Below are 26430 nucleotides of genomic sequence, written 5' to 3'. Positions count from 1 at the left end.
CTGACAGCAGCTGCTATGGCTGAGTTTCCTTTAATAACGCTTTGGTAGGTAAAACACCGCTTCTTTTCAGCTATTGAGAGAACGGTCAGGAAGGATTTTGTATCAATTGCCTCTGTCAATAGTACTTATTCTTAAGTGTCTCCAATTGGATGCTGTAGTAAAATGCCCATCAAAATCAGAAAAAGATTTCCACAAAGACAAACAAAGGGACACGTTTGTTTTCCCCTCTCCGAATTGGTGAAACACCTACAAAAGTAACTGGAGAAGTGGGATTTTACTGCAACCACTTTGGAGAGCAAGTGAAGAGCAGGGGAAGGCGATGTTAAGACTTCAGACTGGTCCTTTGGAACAGATTTTACAATCTGGTGTAAATTTTAACAACATCTGCTATTTAAAAAGAGAAGATGAAAAAAAGAAGCAAGGCATGCCTTCTAGCATTTTTAGGCTTAAGTAATTAACACAAGTGTGCTGTATGTGTGTGTGTGCACATATGTGCACATATGCAGAGGAGTGACTTCCAACATTTTAAGATTTAAATAATTAATCCAAGCGTGTGTCACACGCACATACGCTCACATGTGCAATGCAAAGATACTGGCACAGCTCGCACTTGGGAGGCACATTCCTAAAACACTCCAAAAGAAATGACTCTGACACATCCCATCTCCAGACTGCTAAACCAAGTATTGCAGAAAACTGCTTGGGAGCCTTCATTTCATGTTCTCTTTTGCTTCAGCCCTCAGTACTCAGAGTCAACAAAACCTCAGCTGAGGGGCAGATGTTTCAAGGAGATCATGCGCTGATGAACTGTGAAAGGCTCCCATGCCTTTTCCCCAGCTCACACTCCAGATGTGCTGGGGGATGGGAGGGATTGTGTGCACGCCTTTGCCGTGCAAGATGGACTGGCACAGCCTCCCCCTTGAGAGGTACGGAGCAGAAGGCAACGCGGAATGCAGGGCGTCCCCCCTCAACACCCCGCTGCACAAACCCCTCTGTGCTGCGCACAAGCATCCTCCTCACCTGCTTCCCTCACCTCCCTGCCCCACTAAGCACCAGCAATCCCTGCCTACCCAACAGCACAGAAAACCCTCAGGTATTTGGGCAGCTGACCGAGGAGCTGAAGGGATGCCAGGAGTCCCTGCAGCGCTTGGGGACAGCTGTGACAAGCCAGGCTGCCACCAGCCGGGGCTGCCGCACATGCGGGCCTGGGACAGGCTGGCGCTGGGGCTATTAACCTAAGGAAGCACACAGGTAAACCCATTAAGGGACTAGCTTGCAGCTAATGCCTGCTCTGAGCCCAAGAGAGCCCTTTACAGGGTTTGGCATTTGGCTCCCCACTGTTTGAATATGGGACTAAGAAGGATGACATTGTATTTTATGCTTATTCTTAATGAGTAAGTACTGATATAAAGCAGGAACGTAGGTGGAATGAACTGTCACTTTAAAGGAATACATCTGAGACCTTTAACTTGCACAGGTATATTCAGTGAAGTAGAAGTATTATTCTGCTTGGGAGAGCCACAAATTACAGCAATAAAATATATTGCAGTGAACATGTAGAAATTTCTTACTATTTGCAATGAACTGAATATTAGGTACAGCTAAGACCTATCATTTCACAAAAAAAGAGACTATTTCTAATTTAAAGCATAAGAATTTATGAAGGTTGAAGGAAGTTTTTTCTGTGCTTTTGTAACAGCTTAACTTCTAATATATTATATATTCAAAAATTAGGATCTTTGAGGCTCTTGCACATTATTTACTGTGCACTTTATTGGAGTGGTCAATGTGTGGTGCCCTCTCTATTTCATATCCAATGCAGCTATTTCCCCATGGCATCAACAGATATAAAAAAAGGAAAAAGATCTTGCTAAATGAAAAAAAAAAAAAGAAGTGACAGTGAAACACTCATTTTGGTATGAGATAATTCAATAAATCTGTCTGCTTTGCTAAGGCTTAGTTTTTATGTAAAACAACACTTACTTATCTTGCTAGATTCAAAATGGAAAAAGAATTAAGGGTGAGGTTCAGTTTTCAGCCCAGCTTTCAGTAATCTGAAAATAGGAAACAGTGTTAAAAGGGACCCTTAAGAGATCTAGGGGACAGAGCCAGATGCCAAGGCTATGCCTGCTTCACACGAAAATGCCCCTTCTCACTTGAAATCTCTTGGATAATTTAGATGACACAAAACCTCAAAAATCAAATTATCACACTGCAAGAAGCTCCCAGAGGGCAGCAATGGGGCCATGCTGATATGGTGACACAGAGGACTTGGCCCTTTCCTTTCACTGCATCCTGCTCTCTTCTGCATTACTTTGGGGGTGAGAGGGAAGGGTTTTTGAGAAGAGTTGGACCAAATACACATGCAATAAGAAAGGCTGGTGAAAAGAGGGTAAAATTTGAAGTGAAACAGCTTAAGGAGCATCACCATTAAGACCAGTATGAAACACAACCTAGAGGGCGTCCATTGACACCCTTCTCACCCATCAGCCACCACAGTTCATTGCTAACCTGGTCTGCTTTTTCCACGTTCACCTCCCAGAGGGAGGACACCAGCATGGTAACAACCCATGCTCCTGGCAGTGACAGCACATTATAAATTCAGATCACACCCAGGCACAACCCAACAAAGGTTTAATCAACTGTTTGGCCTCAGCAGGCTTGTGAAAGCCTGGGATGTTTTGCATCCCCCTCACAACCTGAGGGCAAGAGAAGTGACTTTGGTGAGGAGCTCTGGGTACCCCACCTCATTGCCAGGAGCTTGTGGGGGATCTCTCACAAATGCATACTTCTATTAAAATTTAAACAACTTTCAGTGCATTACTATGCTCTCTTTGAGCTAATGCACAAAATAGAAGAAATAAGAAGAAAGTCCCCATGCTGTCTCTGCCTGGGTTGACTGAGGTGGAAGACCTCATCTTTAGCTCCACAGACGTTAGTCTAAATTAGCAGAAGACCAACCCATTTTTTTAAAAAGGGCTCTGATTTAAAGAAGCAGGTACTTGAACAGCAGTTTCACAAAAACGGAGGCACAAGATATGGATTCAACACCAGTGTTCATGATAACAACAGATTGTGCATGTGACCCAAGACACAGAGACAGGATGGAAGTGTACATACTACTTTGTCTGAGAGATTGCCCTTCTCTGAAAGCTAAAGGAGGGGGTGCTGGGGGCTCTTGGCAGCTGGTGCTGTCTCTCCTGGTGCCACACTCAGAGAAAGGAAAAGAGATGGATGGGACAGCTCTGGTGCTGTGTGTGTTTTCAAGTCATGGGGAACCTTCCAAGCAAGGCTACGACATTAGTCTTGTCATGGCCAACAGGCAAGAAATGCAAGCTGGAAGCAGCCAGCTTTGCTGGCCCCCAGATCTTTTAGTGGACCTGTCAGTTTGAAAAATACATCCTTGACTGGTGGACTCCCTGTTCAATGCAAAGAGTAGGTATCACAGAGCTCCTCCCTCCAAAACACACTCAAGCAAGTAATATTTCCATTTTACAGGTAAGGAAGCCAACATAAATGCCAACACCTTGAAACTCTGACAGAGCAAGGAGCAGTGGCCTGGGACAGCTGGCCAGGAGTTTAATTCACTGTCCATTAGCTTACAGCAATTCTTAGTTCACAAACTCTCTGGGAATATTATCACTCCAGTTTTCAGGACAACAAAAGGGGAAAAAAACAGGGATTTTTGCAATTTGCTCCAAGTCATGCAACAAAGCCAGAGGAAAACTGGACCAGGTGCTCATGGCACAATTTGTAGTGAATTAAGTGAAATGAAACTGTGTTTGACATATGCACAGCTGTGCATGAACACAAGGACAGGAGAAATATGTTCAATGAAAAACTAAGATGACAAGTCTGGTACATCAGAGCTCTTCAGAGATCTGCAAGTCCCACAATAAACCTCCATTTGCTAAACATGTCTCATTTCTTCCTGAAGCACAAGTGGAGCCAGAAGAAAACATCCGCAGTATGAACAGCAAGAGAACATAAAAATCTTTCTATTCTCTCTGTGTTTTGTGGGGAAGGCAGGGGTGGTGGTAAGAAAACTTAAGTGTAAGTTAAAAAAAACCCAAAAACCACACCATAAACCACTACCTAAATAGGTGTTTTAAAATTATCCATGATTGCCATCCAAAGCCACATGCCCCTTTGGATCAGAATTGTAATCTTGTCTCAGAAAATCTATCTCATTGCTTACAGTTCTGGTCATCTCTGACTGCATCACAACCAAGTATAGAGGGGAAATAACAGCCAAAAGGAACAGGCCTTGTTTTCCTAAAGAAAGGCATGAAACAATCACTTCATTACTTACATTCACAGGAAAAAACCTGCTAATTTAAAAACTCTATACGTATTCTCAACTTGTCATGCTGATTCCCTTAAGCAAAGGCCTTGAGAAATAAAAAGCTTTTGTTCACACTTGCCTAAAGTTAAAAAACTAATGTAAACACTAGACTTAATATAAAAAAATTCCTAAAACACTGGGGTTTGCCATGAAGAAAGCTGGCTTTTTCATGGATATACCTTGTGTTTTGCTCCTCTTAATCGTATTTTAAACTTAAGTGACACAGATGTTGCCAAACTGCTTATCTGAACGCTCCTCTTTCACATGTTGGGATTCATAATTTAGTCAAAATCGTGGATCAACAAGCCAGTGATAGTATTTCTGCTGTGGGTGCGACTGCCACGATGGCAAAGATACCAGATGAGGAAATGTCCAATTATTTTTGATGGTACTTATCCTATATCCCAGGGCCAGAGCAGAAACAGGCAGCAGACCACTACTAAGTGAGAAAAGACTCTTCTCCCAATAGCTTGCAAGCTAAACAAACAACATAGTCAAGGTTAATTAAAGACTGACTAATATTTCCATTTGGGAACAGTGGCAGGAAAATATTACCTGCTTTGTCCAAGGAAGCTGTGGTGGAGCTGGGAAATAGCACCAAAACGGGCTTCCTGTGCTTTAACCATAGTCCAAAATCAAGTATGAAAATCTGCAAACATAAGGAGCAAGCACGGATGCTTTCCTCAAGGGATGATCACTGCAAATGCAGCTGTCAGCATCCTTCCAATGTGCTGTGTGCAGCCCAGAAAGGTCACCTTACCCAGGTCTTTTTAAGGATGGTCAGCAGAATACAGCATGGTGGCCTCTATTTAGACAGACAGTAAACAGCTATAAGAGAGAATTTTTCTTTTCCTCTAGTCCCACAGATTCAATGTTGTGAACTCCTGTGGATCCCATTTGCTCAGGAGAGAGGAGGCAGGCTTTGAACGTGTCGATGTCTTTTTAAGGAACTCTGAAATATCTTCTCAGTTGTGCTACCTGTCTGGATGCCTGTCTGCCATCAGCAGAGTCTGCTGGAGAATGTCTGGTCACAGGAAGATCTGCTCTAAGGAATTGAGACGGTTTGTTACTTTACAGCATTGTTTTCAGGTGTTGGCTTGCAAACTGGCCAAACCCTTCCTGGTGACAGTCTCCCCATGGATCTGACTCTACAGCTGAATTCATCAAGCAGCAGGAGGGAGAAAAGTCTGTAAGAAATGCTCCTCTGTCTGCCTCAGAGGAAGCAACATCAAAAGCTGTTTCTCTTCCTTTGAGAGCTGCGTCTGGCCTCAGTCTTTACAAGGTTAAACTCCCAGAATAGGCTGCACTTTGGAAAGCTGTCTTTTTAAAGCTGGTGCACAACACAGCTGCTCCTCTTTTACACAAGTCAGGTCCCAAGAGGAATGTCTAGAGAACAGACCACAGCCTAAGTGTCCATTGCCTTCTGGTCACACTTCAAGACCCCATGATGATGGCAAAGGCTCAGAAGCAGCTCGCCCCAGCACCCTGTGGTCAGGGCAGCTGTCTTTGCGTGAACCTGCTGGTGGTGCCCATCCCATAAGCAGGGATAGCCAAGGAGGCGACAGCTTCGTCTCCACCAGCATTGTTACCACTAGTGAGCCATTGTCAATGAGGTCTGAGGCAGCTGGGGATGGGAACAGGGATGCTGCTCAATGGGCACCAAATACAGGGAAACAGTAGGGAGTTGGAGCCACAGCCCCTCTACAAATGGTCCACGGCTGTCACCATCCCTCCTGTCTCTAACAGAGCACCAGGGCATTTGGTGTTCTTGATGATGATCTTCCCCACTCCTGATGTCTGTACAGAAGAAGACTCTTAAGTTGCAAGATAAAACAAAACTGGAAGCAGCTTTGCATGTACACACCTGCCGTAGAGCTACGCTAGACTGGCGGATACCATACTGGGAAAGGAAACATGCCTCATACCCACCCCACCAGAGCTGCACCAGTTTGCAGTGGCTCTGAATAAAGGCCTTACTGTTTCCTTTCCTAGCAATGCCAGCAGAGGTCAAGGATCTCAAAGACGTCACCTTTAAAAACACACAGACCAGAACCACAAGAAAGCGGAAAACGCAACAGCAAGAGCTGGAGTTCAGGATCGCTGAGAGACCACATTCACTGCAGGGAAGAGCAAAATGAGATGTTTAGGTGCTTAGAGGAAATAAATGCCAAGATAGGCTACCAGTGGGGCACAGCCAGTTAGGCCCTTTGTTAAGTTCTCAGCTCCCCCTGACCACAACTGCAAGGGTAGCCAAATGCGGTGAGGCATGTGACATGCACACAATGGCTTCAGAGTCACAAGACCTTTGACTCTGAATTTTCCTACTTATAACAGCAGGAACCTACCCATTAGATTATACAAAAGTCACGTAGTGTAAGCACGCTATGGGGACTGAGATAAAAATAAACACCAAACTGCCTCCCCATCCTCCTCGCCACCCCCCCTTTCCCCAAGAGACAGTGAGATGGAAAGGGTTAAGCAGCTCTGCAGAACACATCTTGCCTCCCCTGTTTGTACTTGGTGCACAGAGAGGACTCCAGCTCTCAGCAGTGAGGTCCTTGGGGAGGAGCCCCAGGAGTGGCTCAGCACAGCAGTTTTTGTTGCTTTCTTTGTTAATAAATCTAAAGGGGACTCTGGGCTTTGTGTTCAACATGGGCTTTACAGAGCAGGTCAGGGAAAGCTCCTGCTCACAAAGTCAGTAGTGGAAAATGGCACTGCCGCACACAATATCATCACGCCTGGGACCTGAGCGTGGAGAATGCTGAGCTTGTTGACTGTAATCACAATTTCTGCTTTGTTTTCCAACCTTTAGCCACATAACAGCTATGTTTCACAAAAGGAAAACTGGGATGGAAAAGAGAGGCCATCAGGTTTGGGCACAACTGGGCTTCCTCCTGGACCATCAGGATTCATCCAGGTCACACCCAGTCAACACAGCGTTTGCAATCATGACCTTCTCTGGAAATTACATCTTGAGCTTCCCTGTTAAAATGTTTGATCCAGCAATGATTTTGCAGCTCCATGAAGCATTCCTGATTAGATTTTCAACACTGTTGCACATGAGGTCTCTTGTACAGAACAGTATCCACACTGAAAATGTGAGGATCGCCATTCAGCAGTTTTCAGTACACATTTCAAAGGAAAATAGAAAGAGAAAAATCTTATTTTTATATAATCAAAAAAATAAAAGTGCTTGAAAACTCTTTAAAACCAAGGCTTTTCTTTTTCCACATATGAATTTAAGTAAACACATGTACAAATGAAGTTTTTTTAAGAGTAAAAAGTATCTCCTAGCACCACACACACTCAGGAACTATAAGCCAAAATTAAAATTATCTATAGCACCACCATAGGGTATTGCCCTGCAGTTTTAGGGCAAACAAAAAAGGAGCAAAGAGTTTTCAACTGGTTCAAGATTAGAATTGGAGATGGGAAAGATGTAAAACAAAAATTAGTTCATGTCAGACAAAGTCCTGTACTGGACATTTTAAAGATAGCAGGGGAAGAGAAGAGGAAAGAGATACATTATGACCAAACTAACCTAAACAGGAAGAATGTGGAGTATATTTATTAGCTTTTCTAAAAGTAATATCCAGCAGATAGAGGAATGTAGAGTGAGATTTCATACCTGGGGAACAGAAATGCAATCTGGAACACCAACATTACACTGTAAAGCCAAGACTGTGTTTCCTTCCAAAATCCGACACAAGGGAGTGAGGTCATCAGCAAGAGGAAAACAAGACTGATTAACAACCCTGCAGGTCTTGCCCTCCCTACACCTTATACTGCAACACTCCCAACCAAAGGATGAAACATCTAATGTAGCGGGTCCATATGACCTGCAGAATAATCACAGAGAGCTTGCCTTCCCCTAGAATGCTATATGGCAAGTCACAACATCCCTTCAATATCCTCATCAGTATCAATGAGCTCCCTTTTTTGCAGGGAGGATTAGGATCAAGGATTAGCTCTTCTGGATAAAAAAAGAAAGTGTGTTCAAAAATTCTAAACAATTACAACTGAACACTAAACTGAAGATTTTTTAATTTTTTTTTTTTTTTTTTTTTTTTTTTTTTTTTTTTTTTTTTTGTCTGTCAGTTCCCCTGCAAGGCTTACATGCCAAGCTTGCTATTTTTCTCACTCATCTTTTTGCAATTACACTGTTGCCTGAGCAGCCAGGAAGAGTGCAGGCAATAGGCAATGTCCACTGCAAAGCACCTCTAGCAGGATAAGCATCAAACATGGCTGCATTAATCTGCTCTTGCAGACTAAGCCTTAGAGAGGCATGACCGGGTTTTTAAAAGCACTTAACTCCTTCTGTGTGCCTAGCTGAAAACATTCCGAGCTCTTAGATCAATTGCATGCTGCAGGAACACACAACAGAGTATGTCTATTTCCAGCAATTCCTTGGTACCAATTTTTAAGTCCAGGTCAATTAGGTTTGGGGTCTGGCAAACTGTGATGTTGGAAAAGCTCTGCCTTTAGGTACTGGGCTGCTAAGAAAACCTTGTCTCTGAACAATCTGATGGGGCAACTCCCTGAGAAACTGAACCAAATTTTGTTTGGATTTAAGCTAAAAGTATGGCTACAAGCAGTGCTGAAATTCTGTTTTCTGCTCCATCCCCCCTTCAAAAACCTGCCCAAATGGCCCAATGGGAGCATCCACTGGTCCAAAATTCAGGCCCACATAATGGATTCTTTCTCAACTAGAAAGACAAGTGAGTGAAGCCAGAGGTTTCTCTGCTTGATGTCCAGAGCATCACCCAGTTTGCCACGCTTTTTCAGAGCCGCCACATATCACCACAGAACTGTCTCCAGCACAGCACTGGGTGAAGACAGACATCAGGCTGCTGCTACATTTTAATTAATACATGAAAGAATTTATGTTTTTTTCAAATAAAGTGTGTTTTAGAGCAAGAGATATTTGCATTTCTCATTTCTTTAAATGGAATTAACAAGGCACACACATAATAAAACCTAAAATCAAAGGAAAAAACCCTGTAACATTCATTTTCTCTTAGGCACCTTCAATTCGACATTATTGTAGCACATTGTCTTTAGAGCTTTATGCCTACACTTTTATAGACCAAATGCACTGTTATTTTGCTTGAAAGAAAACCTGCAGGCTGTGAAAAGAAGGCTCTAATTGACTTATTTCGTTGTATGAAAAACTGTGTCCCCAAATTCTTTACGCAGTAAATTGAATTTTCAAACTGATGTTTATCATATGTGCAATTGTTACCAGAAATGAATTTTTAAAACAATGGCACTGGACAGACCACTCAGGCAGAGAGCTTGCCTGATGTGTTTAAAAATAATGGTTGCAGTAAAAATGTCAGTCCGAAGAGGAAGTAACAATTTTGTCTTCTCCTGCTAATTACACAGGTTTCAGAATTGTGTTAGGACAATCATTTATGGCTGGCATTAATCAGGAGTCATATAGCTGTAGGTCAGAGCAATTATGTGCATTTAGAAGCAAGTCCATCATTTCTGCATATAATTTTTCTTTGTTACTTAAGAACAGTTTTGCAGTGAATATATACTGTTGGTCTCCAATAAAAGCATATTTCTCCTTATTTTTAGATCCACTACACACACACAGTTCATTCTGGGAATGTCTGAAATTCAGCGTGGTGGGCTGTATTTAGAAACAGAAGTTGCTCTCAGTTTGGTGCTTTCTTACTGATCATTAACTACCACACAGCTGGCAATGAAATCAAGCCCTCAGTTGTCTTTTAAATGCAATAACACATAACTGGGTCAAATTATTGCTGTGAATCATCTTTAGCCACTTCTGCATCATATAATTTAATATGCATTTGTAGAAGAGCTGACACTACCACTTCTCTCCTCATTCAATATTGGAAAATTTAATTGGCTACCTATTTGACTTCAGGCAAACACTGATATAAACCAGACAAACTCTCGCCTCTTGACCCTATTGATTGACCGAAGGCAAACACACCATTGGTACCACAAAAGCCATGTGAGCACTACGTTAGGCTAATTCTGCATTCCTAAGGGGGAGCACATTTTGGGACTCTCAACTGGCGCGATGAGAAAAAGGTAAAAAAATAAAAAAATACAGAAAAAAAAAATGAAGTTCAAGTTGACTGATAAATAGTAAATCCAGTGCTCTACAAGCCAGTATCCTCTTGCATGTTCCAGGAGAGCCTCTGCTCCTGAAAGGTGAGGTTGCCTGCAAAGAACAGCATTTGGGTTTAAGAGGCTGAAGCTCGTAAAGCCACAGTCAGAGCTGTGCAGGTATATTTATGGTAGAGCAAGCGGGAATGCGAGAAATGAAGTGGAAAGAATAAAAGGGGAGATGAGAGGTGAATTTTCAATAAAATCTCCCTGAATTCAGGCAGAGGGAAAGGAAAGTGATAAATAATCTCTCTGGAGACAGCTCTCATCTTGACACTACTTAATGGTATCCATACACCCAATTTCCATGGACTGTGATATCATGAGAAAGACTGCAAACCTTGAGTACCTGGGGCTGCTTCCCACACATCCTGAGTTCCAAAGAGACTGTCATCCTGCTCAGATTTATGCAGCCCACAAACCGCATGGCAAAGAGCGCCAACGTCACATTAAATGCAGTAACTCCGCGCTGGGCCAAGAGGATCACAGGAAGGATGATCACAAGCTGGAGTGAAGAAGAAGGGTGCATCTCTTGTGCATCTTCAAGCAGCACAATTTGGGTAGCAGGAGGTGCAACTCTTGCCAAGGTGGCCATCAGTACCTAAGTCTGCTTTTTCTTACCCTGAGCTCCAGAGCAAAAAAAAAAAAATCCCTTAGGCCTTTCCTAACTGTCACCACACTCCCACACACAACCCGTAAAGCATCAAATTCCACCTCAAAAAAAAGAAAAGATAGGCTTTTTCATTGGAAACTTTTTACATACAGATCTGGGCAAAACACAAGGAGTTTGTCCCACTGTCAGGAAAGGGCACTGCAGAATTCCTCTAGTTTAGCCTGATAAAAGTGACATAAAGTTGATTTCTTCCCATTAAAATAAATATCAAGAGTACTGCTTTAAAAACTTCTTGGTTAACTTTAGAGCTTTGTTTTGATTTATTTATTTTCTTTGCCTGAAGAGAGGGTTGTGCAAATGCTGCACTGTTAAGGGAAAGAAGTTCAAACTTTACATAAGGGCTTTTTGCCCAGTGTCTCTTGGCATGCTTCCTTGAGTTTGAGATTGCTTTGTATGGTGAAGTATTACAGAATAAGATAACACTGTGTTATCAAGGCACTAAGGAAGGGCTTTGCACTAAAGAAATTGAGCCAAAATTCCTTTTCAAGGAGAGCAGAGAGCGCATTTGAATAAGCACTAAATTCAGCAGGGGAATAACTAATATGATTGGTTTTAAAGACACAGAAATGAGTATTTTGCTGTGTTATGAATGTTAAGTGAGAACTTTAAAACACCAGAGGAAGAACATACACGCTTTCTACCCGCAGTTTCAGCCAAGATGCTGTAGCAATTTCATAAATCAGAAAATAAACAAATTATTGTGATTCTATTTTTGAATGGCTACTATCACAAAATACCTTTGGCTCATTTGTGCTGGCAATGCATCTAGATGTATTCTGCATCATAAACAGCAAACGTTTTTGTAGCAAATTTTGTAAAAGCAATGAAGATTTTTAAATGGACTTTTCTCCACCAAATTAAGCACCAATCCTGTACATGCTTACAGAGTTTATTTGTTTCCAGATAAAGCATGTACATAGAATTTTATATCTATAGCAAAAATAGGCACAAGCTTAAGGGAATATAGTCTCCATGACTTTTGGTCCAGTTTCTAAGGACTGCTACAGTTCATCTGGATTGCTCTTCAAGAGCCAGGCTTTTACCCCCAAAAACCTTTCACCTGCTGTATTTATGGCAATTATTTCAAGTTTTTAAAAGAAAGCAATGCAACAAATGGGGACTGAAAGGAAAACTGAAGGAATACACAGTATTTTCTGCAAAGCCAGGTATCTGACAAAGCACTCATCAACATCATCATGATATACTTCAATCTCAGGTTACAGCCAGTTCCACTGCACAAACTTCTTGAAACTTCAAGTAAGAAGTTTTGCAGAAATTCCCTGTCCCAAGGACCCTTGGGAAAGACTGATCGATAGCTGTGCTGCAAACACAAATTTCACCCTTGCCCAGACAGGTGCAGCTCCCAGCAAACTGAGAAAGAGCAGGATCCTCTTACACAGGAATTGATGTTTGCACACAGTTTTCCATCGTGCAGTATTTCATGGTCTTCATTTTTTGGTTATTAAAATAGGATGTTATCCAACAAATGGAAGGGAAGACAAGGTCAGGGATTTGGTTCCCATCTCAGAAGTGGCAGCTAAAGCTGCTGAGCAACATGTGTTTCTTGTTTGAAACGTATCACTTATTCTTAAAACCAATAATATATACCATCTGTTGTAGCCATTCATAATTGATAAGATTTGGGCTGTGTTTGACTGCAAAAACCCATTTCAACATGAGTATAGATGTTCAGATGAAGAAGTGCTGCAAAGCAATTTGTTTGAGCTTTCTTACCACACATTACACCAACAATGGCCAAATGTCTCCAGGCACACACATGGGGCTCTGGAAACCCCATTTATCATTTCACTGGGAAGCATCAGCATCTTCCCATGGCAAAAATGGTTTATTTTCAGTTGGAATGACCATCTAGTCCAACTGTTCAGTCACTTAGGGCTGACCAAAACCCAAAGCACAGTATTAAGGGCATTGTCCACATGCTTCTTTAAGATTGGCAGGCTTGGGGTATCAAACACCTCTCCAGGAAGCCTCCTCCAGTGCTGGACCTTCTCAGCAAAGAAATGCATCCTAATGTCAAGACTAAGCTTCCCCAGGCACAGTTTGAACCATTCCAATGTGTCCTATCACTGGATCCCAGGGAGCAGAGCTCAGCACCTCCCTCTAACACATCCTCCCTTCAGGAATTTGTAGAAAGCAACTAGTCTTGAACTCTTTTTCTCCAAACTGGACAAATCCAAAGTTCTCAGCTGCTCCTCACAGGACATGTCTTCCATCCCTTTCACCTTGTTGCTTTGTTGCCCTCCTTCGTAAGCATTAGAGCACCTTAACATCCTTTTTAAATGGTGGGGTCCAGAAGTGCACACAGGACTCAAGGTGGAGGCTGCACCAATGCACAGCAGGATAACCACCTTTTTTGTTTGGCAGCTTATGCTGTGTTTGATGCACCCCAGGGATAGGGTTTGTCCTGTGGGCTGCCAGGGCACTCTCTGCTGGCTCACACTGAGCTGCTGTCAACCATCATCCCCAGATGCCCTTCTGCAGGGCTGCCACTCCCCCATATCAGGTAAAGAATCCAGCAGTTGTTCTTGTTAAATTTTGTCCCATTAATCGTTGCCTGATGCTCCAATCTATATGTGCTCCCTTTGCAACGCCTCTCATCCCTCAAGAGAGTTAACAGCAACTCCTAATTTGGGATCAGCAAACTTGCTAATAGTGCATTCACATCCTGTATCCAGATCTTTGATCCACTAGGCAAATGACCTCGTCATAGAAGGATACACCAAATTATTTAAACAGGGATTTGTGAACCCAGGCTGTGCCTGACAATTGGACTATTCTTTAAATGCCTACCAATAGTACCCCACTATGATCATCTTCATAATTTTCCAGGAACTGAGGTCAGACTAACAGTCCTTTGGATAAATTGGAATAACATCGGCTACCTTCAGGTCAGCAGGGACTCCCCAGACATTTGGTAAATGATCAAGAGGGGCCTTGCCATAACATCTGCTAGTTCCATCACTACTCTGGGATGAATCCCACCAGGGACCATGGACTTGTCAACATTCGGCTGATGCAGCTGGTCCCTTACAATTTCACAAAAGGAAAGTCACTGCTCCCACACACTTATGGTCCTCCAGTTGAAAGGAGCAGGGATATCAAGGTCTGTCAGGATTATTAAAGACTTAGGGAAAAGAAAAATAACATTGAATGCCTCCACTTTTTCTTCATCTCCATTAGTGGGGGTGATCACCTTCAACAAGTATCACTCCCAATGTTTTCTTTAGACCTCCTCTTGGTATTAAAGTACCTTTAAAAACCTCTTTGTGTTATCTGCCACAACACTGTCCAGTTTCAACTCTAATTGAGTTTTGGCCTTTCCTGTCTTCTCCCTGCACACCCAAACCCCAGCTCTGTGATCTTCCTCTTACTAAGGCAAAACGTGAATGATTGTTTTTGTGTAGTTCAGAACTGGTTTGAGACTTGTTAGCCATTTAATTTTGTTTCTGAGACAAGATGGCAGAAGGGACCAGCCCTCTTTGACAAAGAAATGCTTTTCCTTTTCACTGGAAATCTCTCCATATTATCATCACTGCACCACAGATTTCTCCCAAATGTGAAGGCTCAGACTCATGCTGTTTAATAAGCAAGGCTGCACTGATTTAAATACTGTCCAGTTTCACTCTGTGCATCCAAATTCCCTCCAACTCAACAAGAGAACTCCCAAGTGTTTCAGCGGGCTCTCATCAAAGGCATGTACTGAAAAACAAGTACTACACCTCTATTAAGACTGTTAAAAAAAAAAAAATCAGAAAAAAAGGTCCAAAACTTAAGACATTATTTTAACTTAAACATGACAATTGAATCAGGTCATATTTTTAATGGATTCTATTTGAAACACTGACTTTTTGTTTTCAAAGTACCAGCCACAGAATGTAGATTTGTCACTTTATGGTAATTACTAATATCCTCCCACACCAGAGTCATCTGGAACATATTTAATTATTGACTTCATTGGAAATGTTCATGGCACATGCTCGCTCTTCTGAGTAAGTCTTTAAATGGACAAAGGCCTATTTGTTCCTTCTCCAAAACCCCAGACTCAGCACATAAAGTACCCCCCAAATTAGGCTTCTTCTAGTTGCATACACCATATATAAGATGCTAACACGCAAGCTGACATCCATCAAACCTTTAAGCACATGCCTGGCTGTGAGTGTCCCAGTGGTGCCAATGGGAAAAGCCCGAGTGAAGCCAGGGGTACAACTGTGCCTTGTACAAACATCCACATGGTAAATTTATCCCTGGTCTACAGCTTGTGCCTCTGCATCTCATGCCCTGGTCAGCATCAGAGCTGGCTCAGGTGTGCCTGTGGGATAGGACCATCTTTTCTCTGCTACATTTTAGTAGCTGATGCCTGGATACCTTCAGCTCCATACTGATTACTGACTGAAACAGTCTTTCCTGTTTCAGGCACTGCCAAACCTGAGTATAAATACCCAAAGCAGCAGCAGGATACAAATGGGATTATATCGAAGCAGGACTAATTTCAATCTGTGATAAGGAAAAGACCACCAGTAGAGCCACGGTGTAATTTCATACCAAAGAGAGTCACTAGCCACTCCATTCTGCTCTCCCACACGAGGCTAGACTATGAAACTCATTTATCTTACAATTCCAATGTTTTGAGCCACGTCTTACTAATAAAAAAATATCTCCATCACCATCTGTATATTGTTTCCGGATTTTTCTTCTTCTTAAAGTCAAATATTCAAACTCAAGTCTGCATTTACTCCATGGACTTCACATTCCTGACACCCCTTCAGTTTTGCTGCAGAAACATGGAACCATCTTTTAGGGCTGCATCAGAACAGCACTTAAATGCACGATTTGCTGCTTTAAATAGGAACATAGGTGGAATGACGCCAGAGTGTTTCCTATACGGACATTAAAGGCAGATTTCCAGGGAAGCTCAGCTTTCATTAGGGCACCTAAATATAATAGACTCATTTTCAAAATCCCAAGAGCACAATAGTTCCTGTTCTGTTTAGTAGAACCATTATATTGCAGATCTGAACATCTGAAGTTTTGGAAGCTTTCAGGTGCATGAGTGTGCATCTGTGTGGTCCTGCAAGCCGTTTTAAGAGATGAAATGGAAAAATGTGAATTATTAATTTTTAAAGCAAAAAAAGGACAAGGCCCCGACGCTGCCTCTCCTGGGATAAAAAGAAAGGACTCGGCTGGATTACATGGTGACGTGCCAGCCCCAGCTGCACCATGTGTACTCCAGCAAAGGACAAGACAATAGTTTCACTCACAGACACCGTTCAACACACACAAGAGAGAAGAAAAAAAATAAAACAAACCAGAGTTAATGAGGTGCAGCTGAATAATACCTTCATAAAAGCAGAGAGAGAAACCAGGTAGACGTCATCTGCAAGGTAAATTAAAATTATACATCTCTGAGGATTATCAGTGAAAATTGAGATCTGGAAGGGAATTTGCTTTTGATATTGGAAGGGATAAATACCCACTGTAAATCTTTTTATGTGGGCCTGTAGAGCGGAACAGAGAAATTAAAGATAAATGAGATTAAGGCATTTTTTAAAACTACATTAGACATTTTTAAGTTACCCATGGAAGGAAAAAGGTCTTTGGAGGAAGAGATTAGTTTAGACCCTCAGCAATACATTCATCTGTGAAATCAATTGGAATAAATCTTTCCTAATCCGAATTGGTCGTCATTCCACTCCCCGCCCCCTCAATCCCCCCCTCAAAAAAAAAAGTCAGACACACCTCAAAAAACCCTTAAGAACATTTCTGCATAGGCTGGCAATTAGCCCAGGTAAATGACATGCCATGACTATTTTTGGATAAGAAACCTCTAGAAGTAAGTTGCAGTATTTTGTTTGGTGTTTTGTCTGTTTTTCAAAAGGATACCCTGGGGAGGGCCCCTTTACCTTAGTCTTCCACAATTCCTCCCATTTTACTCCTCTTGGAAACAGAAGCTAACAAAAATCAAATGCTATGCAGTCTATGTTTGTCTCCTTTGCCAGAGGTTCGAGGTACATACAACTCCTGCGGTTTCCTGCAGGCCTATATTGTTAAAAGTTGACTGGAAATGTTGTTAAGAAGGAAAGTGGAGGAAATGAGGGAAAGAAGTAATACATTCAGATGCATTTGGCGCTCTTCCTGGGAGCCCTTTTAATATAAAGAAACTCAAAAAAGTTGTATTTTTAGATCTGGGAAGATGTGTTTTCGTATTTCACACACTAAAGGGATTTGCCTTAATATACTCAAATTTCCCCCCTCCCTCCTCCTCCCTCATGCGCTAGAAGAAATGAACTTCAATCCTCAACTTAGCCACTGGATACACATACTCTGTTCTCCCTATTGGCCAGAATAAAACCCAATAAATGTATTTCATTTCTTTTGTGGATTTATAATAGCACCTGGCAAGGATGGTCTTAATCTCCTTACACTGCTTGCACCAATGAAAGAAACCTTTGCAATACTTCTTGGAAGAGAAATTAAAGGAAAATAGGAATAAACCCCAGAAATATAAATATTATTTCCATGAATATCTGTTATAAAACATATGAAATCCATATCAGCGTCTCCAGAGGGTACTTGGCATAATAGCACAATTTAAGCAATAGGTTATTAAAGATGGGAAGGAATATATCCCTCTTAACGATGACAGAATTGTTCAGAGACAACTGGGAAGTGAGGGGTCATGTTTAGACAGCAAACTGGTGGCAAATATCTAGAAGTCTCATGTCAGAAAAAAAAAACATGGCTTGGTACAAATGACCTAAAGCCGGTGGTTTCTTCCCATTGGTGCTCCAGAAAAGCGTTTGCAGGGGTCAGGCTGCTACGTTTTGTCAGCATCCTTATTAAGGTAGGACAACTCTATTTCAGACACTACAAAGATGTCTTGCTCTTTAGATGTGGAACCATCAGCTGCCAAGGTGGGAGGACTGCAGCCTATGACTTTACTGAAGAATATAACATATTTTCATTCTTCCTTCTGTGCAGTATTGGTTACAATTTCCTTTTTAGCTGAGACAATATCAGTTATTTACTATGCTAGAAATGGGTGTGACAAGGATGAATTTCTTGAAAAAACTAATGACTTCAGATATCCTCAGGTTACCAGGAACCTGACCCAAAGTTTGCTGACACTGAAAGAAAGTTTCTCTGCAATTCAATGACCTTCGATTCATACTCAAAGGCCGAAGGTAGTCAGGCAACAGAGTGAAAGATTTTAAGCACCTTTTAGTTTAAATGAGTAGACTCAAACCAAACCCATACAGTTTCTCACTAAAAATTCAGCTGCTGTGGGTCAGGATTGGAAAGGAATAAATAGTGCATAGAAGTCACACAAGGAATTAAGTTACCCCCTCATATTCATAATCTTCATAAAATAACTTACACTACGCATCACAGTTTTCCACCTTCCACTTCCATAATAAACCAATTATAGAGGCCCTCAGGAGAACTGACAGGGCTCTATATCAAGAAAAACAGCCTATGTGAGAAACACATAATAGACCTACACTACGTTCTTTGACTTAAAGTCTGGGTCTCCACACTGCAAATTTTCTGACTGAAGTGATGGTGGGGAGAGATGACAATTTTGCGTCTTGTGCTCTACCACAGAAACCTTTTCATATTCTTTCAAAAAAACTCCCAAACTTGTCCCAGCTCTATGAGCTTAAAAATATAATAAAAGTATCGATAAATGTGCAGTCAAACATCCCATGATCATCTGAGAAGTTCACAGGTTGCCCAGGCTGCAACACACTCCAACTCCACTGCAGCATCGCAGATCTAACAGAGTTGAGCACAACCCTGTGGTGACTTTTCTGATAAAGACAGCTTGTGCAACTCCCAAGACATATGGGAGCAAAACCTGTTGTTCATGGAGATTTCCAGAACCAATGCATGTAGTAAAGACAGAATGCATCAGTGCATGGAGGCATTTCAATACTTTAAGCCTGGGACTAGGGAGTGGTGAACTGGTTCAGGAGGTAATCAGCTAAACACTAAGAGAGCAAGAAAAAAAAAATTACTTTTCACACAAACGCTCAGGTGGCTCAGGTGGAAGATGTGATGAAGTGTCCCATGCCCTGGAGGAAAGGACAGAGATGACAGGAGCCAGCAGGAGCTGGCTTTTCATAGAAGCATGCTGGAAATTAGAGAGGCAGCAGGTAGTGATGGCCTTCCTACTATGGAGATTACCTCACATTTATCTACCTTCTCCCCACAAGAAAATCCACACTGTTCCAGTATGCATTACCAACACACTGGAAACCACCTAATTTCCTTATTTTAAGCCAAACTCATCTCATATTCAAAAACTAACCATGTTGCTATTTATTTCACTGTGCCTTACAAAAATGTTCATTTCCCTTCGTATCAGGCTACTTCAAGTTTTGATATACCTTTATTTCCCTCTAGGAAGCTCTAGGATTTCCTCCCCTTTCTTGAACATTGTGCACACCAACTGTGCAGATAGGTCAGCCTGCAGGTTTGCAAAGGCCCATAATATCAGGTTATTTTAACTAAGAGTGCTTTCCAACGGCCTGTTGTGTAGGTGCACTCTCCCCACAAACACACAGTAAAAGAAGACTGATAAGGGAAGCAATACATTCTTTATTTCTGCCTCTGTGGATTAAAAAAACAAACCAAAAAACCAGCAAGCAAAGCTGGGAATTTTAGTGAATACAAAAAAGAGGCTTTTTTGACTGCAGTGCCCAAGAAATTGTATGCATTGGAAGAAAGGCAATTTGTCAGCAGGAGACAAAGATTCTTTGCTCAGAAATAATCATAATGAATAGTTAGGTCTGCTGTTGAGTTTATGGTTTGGGGGTTTTTTTGTTTGTTTTTTCTTTGGTTCTACTTATTCTTCCCAGCCCGTGCACACAAATAATATATTTAACTAAATAAAACAAAGGAGGCCTGGCTTCAGGAGGGAATTTGCTCATTACTGGCCAAAATGCCAACAGTCAAGCTTAATCCCTGGGGAACGTTTGCCATTCTCCCTGCTGGGCCTCGGGGGACCAAATTCTCTGGGGAAAAAACAAAAACAAAGCAAACATAAAAACCCAGGGCAAAAGAAAAGCAGAAAAGCCGCAAGTCCATTTGTTTAACAAAACACAGCACTGCTCTCAGTGGGCAAACACCGCTTCTCAACCGCTGAAGAAGGCGGCAAGAAAACACAGAGGGAAAGCCTAGAGGCCACATAATGGTCTTACAGCACTCCAGAAATAATTAAAAACTGTATTCTTGGGAAAAGTGGTCTCATTAAATTGTTTTCAGATTGCAATTTTGTCCCATCTTCTCCCCTCTCTTTCCCTTTCTGCCAGCAATCTTAGAGCAATGAAATATCAGTTTGCTTTCTAGTGCTTGTATTCTCTTAAAAATGTCATTATTCAATTATCTGTCTATTCACCGGCCCTAAGGTCCAGCAGAGCAGATATTGTGTGCCTTCATTTAATGTTTTTAAATGCACTTCAGTCCACTTGTGATACAATAAAACTTTATTGAATTCTGTTCCCACATCACACTTACCATCCCTCACTTTTATTGATATGTGAGCCCATCTACTCCTCTATCAGCAATAAAAAGAATATTTCTAGCAAGGCTGTGACCTTTCCTTCCATCACTACCGCAACTGGGAAATGTGATTTCAGGTTCCATGTTTAAAAAGAAAAGAAGTCCTAAGAAAAGAAAAAATGAAACATGCTCTGGTGGGTTTGTTTTTTTTTCCCCTTTCCTCTTGTTAGTATTAAAGAAGAAAATTCTCTGCCAGCACCAGAGATACATGGTGCCTTCACAATATCAGGCCGTTTACCCAGAAGGGAAAGAAAGGACAATTCATCCTTCCCTGGAAGCCATGAGCATTCTTCCCTTGCAAGGAACATCCCCTTCAACACATTTCCCCAATATTAAAAGCTGATGGAAGACTTGTGGCCTGGGTGTGAGGCAAGTTATCATCACAGTGGGATACGCCATGCCTGAGGCACCCTCCTGCTGCTGCCATCCTTTCCATCAATGCAGCAACGGGCTTGTCCTTTTTGAATCCACTTTGCCCTATCCTATAGCTTAAATTTTCCAATTTCCTATTTGAAAAACAGACTGCTTCTGAAGGACAACAATGCACAAGTAATTCTGTGACCTCCAAAACCTAGAACCTAAGGGAACTGGGAGCTCAGGAAAGACTCAAGGTAAATCTGACTCAGATACCTAAATCCTCTTTTCAACAGTGTGCTGGATCCTCGGGAGCCTGTAAAGGTTGTCTCTACAGGGAAAAGAACAGAAAAAAGCATTCCAAAATACCTCTGGTGCTTTCAACTCACACCATTTTCAAAACCCAAATAAAACTAAATGCAGCCAATCCCTAAATTTCAGGCAAAGCCAGCGGGCGATAGCTGCTCACATGTTGGAATCACCCCCTCTTCTGATCTGGAGTGCCACCCATGAAGGGCAGTGCTACTGCCATGTTCCATGGAGCACATGTGCTCAAGAGAGAAAAAAGAGCCTCCACTGGGTTGTTCACTTTGTTCCTCCTTCTCAGAAATACCTGCAGAACTACTAAAACACGGAATGGTTTGAGCTGTAAAGTGTCACGTACATACAGAGGCAGTATTAGCGTTAGCAAAACCAAAGTGTTGGCTTGGGTTTATCATGTTATTGCTAGAAAATCTGTCTGATTACAATGCCAACTAGCTCAGCAGCTCTCCCAGCACCACTGCTCCTGCAAAACTGGGCTCCCTTGCTGGCCAATGGTCCTACGTACAGCTTTGGATAAACCACTCATCTGGTTTCTGCACTGGCTCAGGAGTAAAACTGGAAGACCCTTAGCACATTATAAAGGTGAAATAAGAAAAATTACACTCCTAGATGTACTGGCACCATGACAACAGGATTGTACAAGCACCAGAAGATGATAGTAAAGTGTTTCTGCAATGAGAGTGTTGACCTAGCTTTACAAAACCACCTCCACCGTTGCTGTTCCCATTATCCATTTAACTCTGCTCTGTAAAGGGAGAAGGGGAGAGGGAAGGAATGCAGTAGGAAACAACAGAGTACTGGATCAAGGGGACCCTCACCATGTCAGGTTTCTCATACTCACACACAGCACAAAACAGCTTAACACAGTTTGAGCCACCTCTCCACAATGAGAGGTGTCCACAGCTGTGGCAATGGCAGACTGCAGGTTTGTGTAGTACGTATTCAATTGAAAACTGTGGACAGGCTCTCTTGGTCAGTAATTATTAAAAGCAAATTCAATTTAAGAAGACAGGAGTAGTAATTTAAGTATTTCAGAAGAAAAGGGGCAGTACCTAAAGGAGGTGTGAGAGAAATACATGCCATGTGCTAAGGCCTGCTTTGAGAAAGACAAAATTATTTGGATGATTTTTTCTGATACCAGAAAAATACAACTGATGCCACTGAAGCCTGACAAATTAGGCCTGCTATCTTTTTACCTGCTGATATCACCTGCTTTTCTCTTGCTTTTCATCGTCAGAGGGCAACCTAAAAAGTCCAGATGTCCTGGAATGACTGTCCATTCTAGTAGAAGGCTGCTGCTACCACATAAAGCGACTACAGGATCAGGAACATGAGAAGAGGACTGCATAATCATCTCTCATCTTGTCCATGTGTTGAGAGTAACTGCAGCCTCATAAAACTCTCCTTGTCAGGGGTATCTCTAGCGAACACAGAGGAATGCGGTGTGTGGGGTAATGTAAAGGACATTTTACAATATATGAACTACTGAAGTTAGAGGAGGTTTGGATTTCCCCCATCTGAGAGGAAAGGGGGATACTTCCCTGTTGAAAATTATATGAGCTAGCAGTGGAAGAGTTAATAAATAAATAATAAAATCTCAAGAGAAGCAGACTAACGAATGGAGTTTTAAATCTTCCATATTTTTCTTTTGGGGGAGCATATACACTAGCATTATACTGAGCACAAGTGCCTAAGGTCAGTCTTAACAACATCTGTTAAAGATGACTCCCAAACTCCCTCCTCTTGAGATGCACACACCCTCCCTTCTGCTGCTCAGCCAACACTTGGGTAAACCCACTCTCTGTCCATAAAGAATAATTTGAAACTGTAAGGAGTAACCCATCCAACCAGACAAAGGCAAGCTGGAATTGCACACAAGTACAACTGCCTGCTGAAATATTAATCCCTCTATTATGCAGCCGAGGTGTTCCTTTAGGAGATGGCCATATGGTAGACACCACCACTCACCTGAGGCTGGGTGCACAAGGGCTGAGGCATGTGGGTTCAGTGACAAGAACTGACCTCTGATAATAATAGAGCATAAAAGGAGGAACAGATTTCATCCACCAGGCATAGCTTTAGTCCAGCCCTGCCTTTGCTGACCTATTTGCCCAGAGCTGACACCCTCCCCATCGCTTGGATGGCTTTCACTTATGGGACACTCATGGGGCCCAGGTGGGGAATACCTACAAAGTTTAACTGACCATTCTGAGGGAAGAAATAGAGGCAGTAACGAAGCCAGGCAGAGACTGAGGTAGGAGAAGAATAAAATGAAGCTCTAGGTTTCCCACTCCATGTCTGCAGATGAAGGGACATGGTTTGCCAGAACACAACTAATTTCACTGGTGCTACACTGAATAACAACACATGAAGATTTGACCCAAAATTTCCTAGGTAACACACAACAACCACCTCAGGAGACTGGATCCTATTTCATCATGTGTTCGCCCTTTGTCTTCCCCCCCTAACTCTACTTGCAGAGGCACTATATTTGATTCATAAAGAAACAGAGAAACAGCCATCAAAGCTCCTAACTTAATTGCAAAGGCAGTGTGTCAGTTGTCATCCTTTTCCTCCCTGCATTCAGATCATTAAAAAATACCCAATCCCTACTGTATGTTTGGTACCGAGCAACCTCTCACAAGAGTTATTCTACATCTTGTACACAGGGCCAATTAACACCTCAGGGTGTAATACTGACAGGCAATACCTTTCTCACAAGGCACCACTATTCCTCTTTGTTTTATGTTCAACAAAGGCTGTGGAGGGGTACCAAGTAATGACTATTGCTTTACCAGCCCAGGCTCTGGAGGCAACAGCACACCCTCATGCAAATCATAAATCACAAGGAAATACATCCTGCTGTGATAGGTTGAAACCAATCTTCCCTAACCCTTTCCCTGCACAGTGTTGCTTCTGAAATGAAAGGCCTCATTTAGAGTGGAACAGCTCCAAACTATAATTTGGACAATATTCTTCTTGATAGGGAGGACCCTTAGCCCTGATGTCAATCTTTCCGTAGGTTTAATAGCTCAACCCATAAAAAGTATTCCATCACTGCATCTAGAAGCTTCACATTTTTGTTTAGAAAAACCAAATATGGACACATTGAGCCCCCTGTCAGCAGAGTATCCCAGTCCCTCAGCAGAGAGGCGGTCTTGGAATTTCACAAAAGCCAAACACCACCCAGTCTTTCCAGGCTGCGGCAGCCGGCAGGTGGCCGACTCCTGCATGAGGGCTGGGGACCACCCCAGGGGCTGTAAGCTCTCACTTTCCCTCTGGACAGGGTGCCTGTCACTGCTCAGCCACATCTGCTCTTCTGCAGCCCATGCTTGAGGCAACAGAGAAGATGGTCTTAGTCCTTGAGCCACACTCTGGGTTTGAGCAAATTGACACCTCCTGCTGCTCTCTCAATACAACACTACAGGTTGAAAGCATCCATTCCAGCACCTGCTTTATTATTTTGAGAGCTGTGCTAGAAGCTTTGGCCTGCTCAAACAGAAAACCTGGAAATGGCGCTGTTATTCACCACTCAGCTCTCTACAACTGCTAATAAAAAGTGCACTCCTCGTATCATCATTGTTATTTCCTTTTCCAGGTACGCCCTTTTTGGCAGTAGGGCCTTAACTGCAGGTAACAAATTTGGTTGCTACAGAAAACAAATTCTGAGGTACACTTAACGTTTTGTAGCTCTGAATTTCCCGTTTGGCACATATTGCTGTCATCTCAGATGACTGGCTTTCTACCCTCAAAAATTTACTCTAAATGGCTTGCCTGTAATTTCCCTTCACAACTTCGGAAGCTTATTAATTAGTATTTTTCTACCATCAAACATCAAATTACCCAAAACAATAGCTTCCTACCTCCTTGGTGATACAGTACTGTATTGAAGGCACTTATCAAATGCCACAATTACATGGACATAGGTCAGTCAAAGCACACTGCGGTATGATTACAAGCATAAACCTCTGTAAAGAGAAGCTGTAAGCTACCAACAATGCTTCACTCCTCTCGTCTGCTTTCTCTAATGGGGTTTCCCAAGTGTTTTCCAACAGGTGACATGTCACTGTTATGCTGTACAACACAGGGCATTATTAGGATATCCTTAACCTAGGCACAAACTTGGCACAGAGAACCATTTTTCATACCTTATCAGCTCAGTCTCGTATGATGCACGTGATCTGCTTTACTCACCCTTGAGCAACAAAGAGACAAGCTCAAGGCTGGCTGAATCTCCACAACAAATCTCTACTGAAAAAAACAAGTGCAAATATATGAAGATACATACTGTAAGGGACACACTCGTACTGCACTTCCAGGTACTTGTACGTCCCAGGGCACGGGTCTGGAAACACATCAGGGCCAGCAACAACTGCACACTGGGTCCGATTACTGCATCTGGAAAGCAATAAAGATGAGAGTCAGAGAACAGACCAGACAGAAGGACAGGTCAAGAAGCTGAGTGTCCCCTCCAGTATGAAAAAGGTGCAGGAGCCAGGACTTCATCATCAGCTGGGGCAGCTCAGCAGTGAGCATGCAGAGGCTGATGGCAAACATCTTCATCAGCTTATAACCGAAAGAGAAGAGGCATGGTGGCACCTCCCCCTCCAGGAGATATTTAATGCCAGCATCCTCACCAAACAAAATGCAAGGACTAAACCAACAACTGTAGGGTATGCCCAGCCCCTCACCAGCTGCCATAAACAACAGTGGCAAAAAAAGATCATTTTATGTTTTATAACACTTTTTATTAAGTGTTCCCACAAAACCAGTTACCTTGTATAATACTGCTTAAGCCAAAGCAAAGACTAAAACAGCAACACTTGAGTGGGGGAAGAGGGGGGGACAATCACCAAATAAGCTGTCTAAAAACCAAAATAATGTTTTTCATGCAAGACCTGCTAGGGAAACTTCCCAGTCTGACCATTCACAAGACAACACCCATGCATTAAGCACAAATGGCTAAGTTTTATTCCATCATTCTGCCTGGCATGGATTTATCTCCTGA

General features: G+C 42.3%; 1 protein-coding gene across 26 annotated transcripts in view; it reads right to left on the bottom strand.

Annotated features, from left to right (window-relative positions):
• The window catches only part of ADGRL3 (adhesion G protein-coupled receptor L3), a 404123-nt gene that overhangs the window by 183586 nt on the left and 194107 nt on the right, over positions 1-26430 (bottom strand). For all 26 annotated transcript variants that reach the window (XM_010411924.4, XM_010411928.4, XM_010411908.4 and 23 more), the window contains one exon: positions 25711-25820. In XM_010411924.4, the coding sequence (XP_010410226.2) occupies positions 25711-25820 (110 nt within the window). The remainder of the gene's footprint in view (positions 1-25710; positions 25821-26430) is intronic.

Source organism: Corvus cornix, chromosome 4, assembly GCF_000738735.6.
Source record: "Corvus cornix cornix isolate S_Up_H32 chromosome 4, ASM73873v5, whole genome shotgun sequence".
Classification (NCBI taxonomy): domain Eukaryota; kingdom Metazoa; phylum Chordata; class Aves; order Passeriformes; family Corvidae; genus Corvus; species Corvus cornix.
Note: the sequence above shows the minus strand (reverse complement) of the source record. Positions and strands in the feature narration are given on the sequence as shown.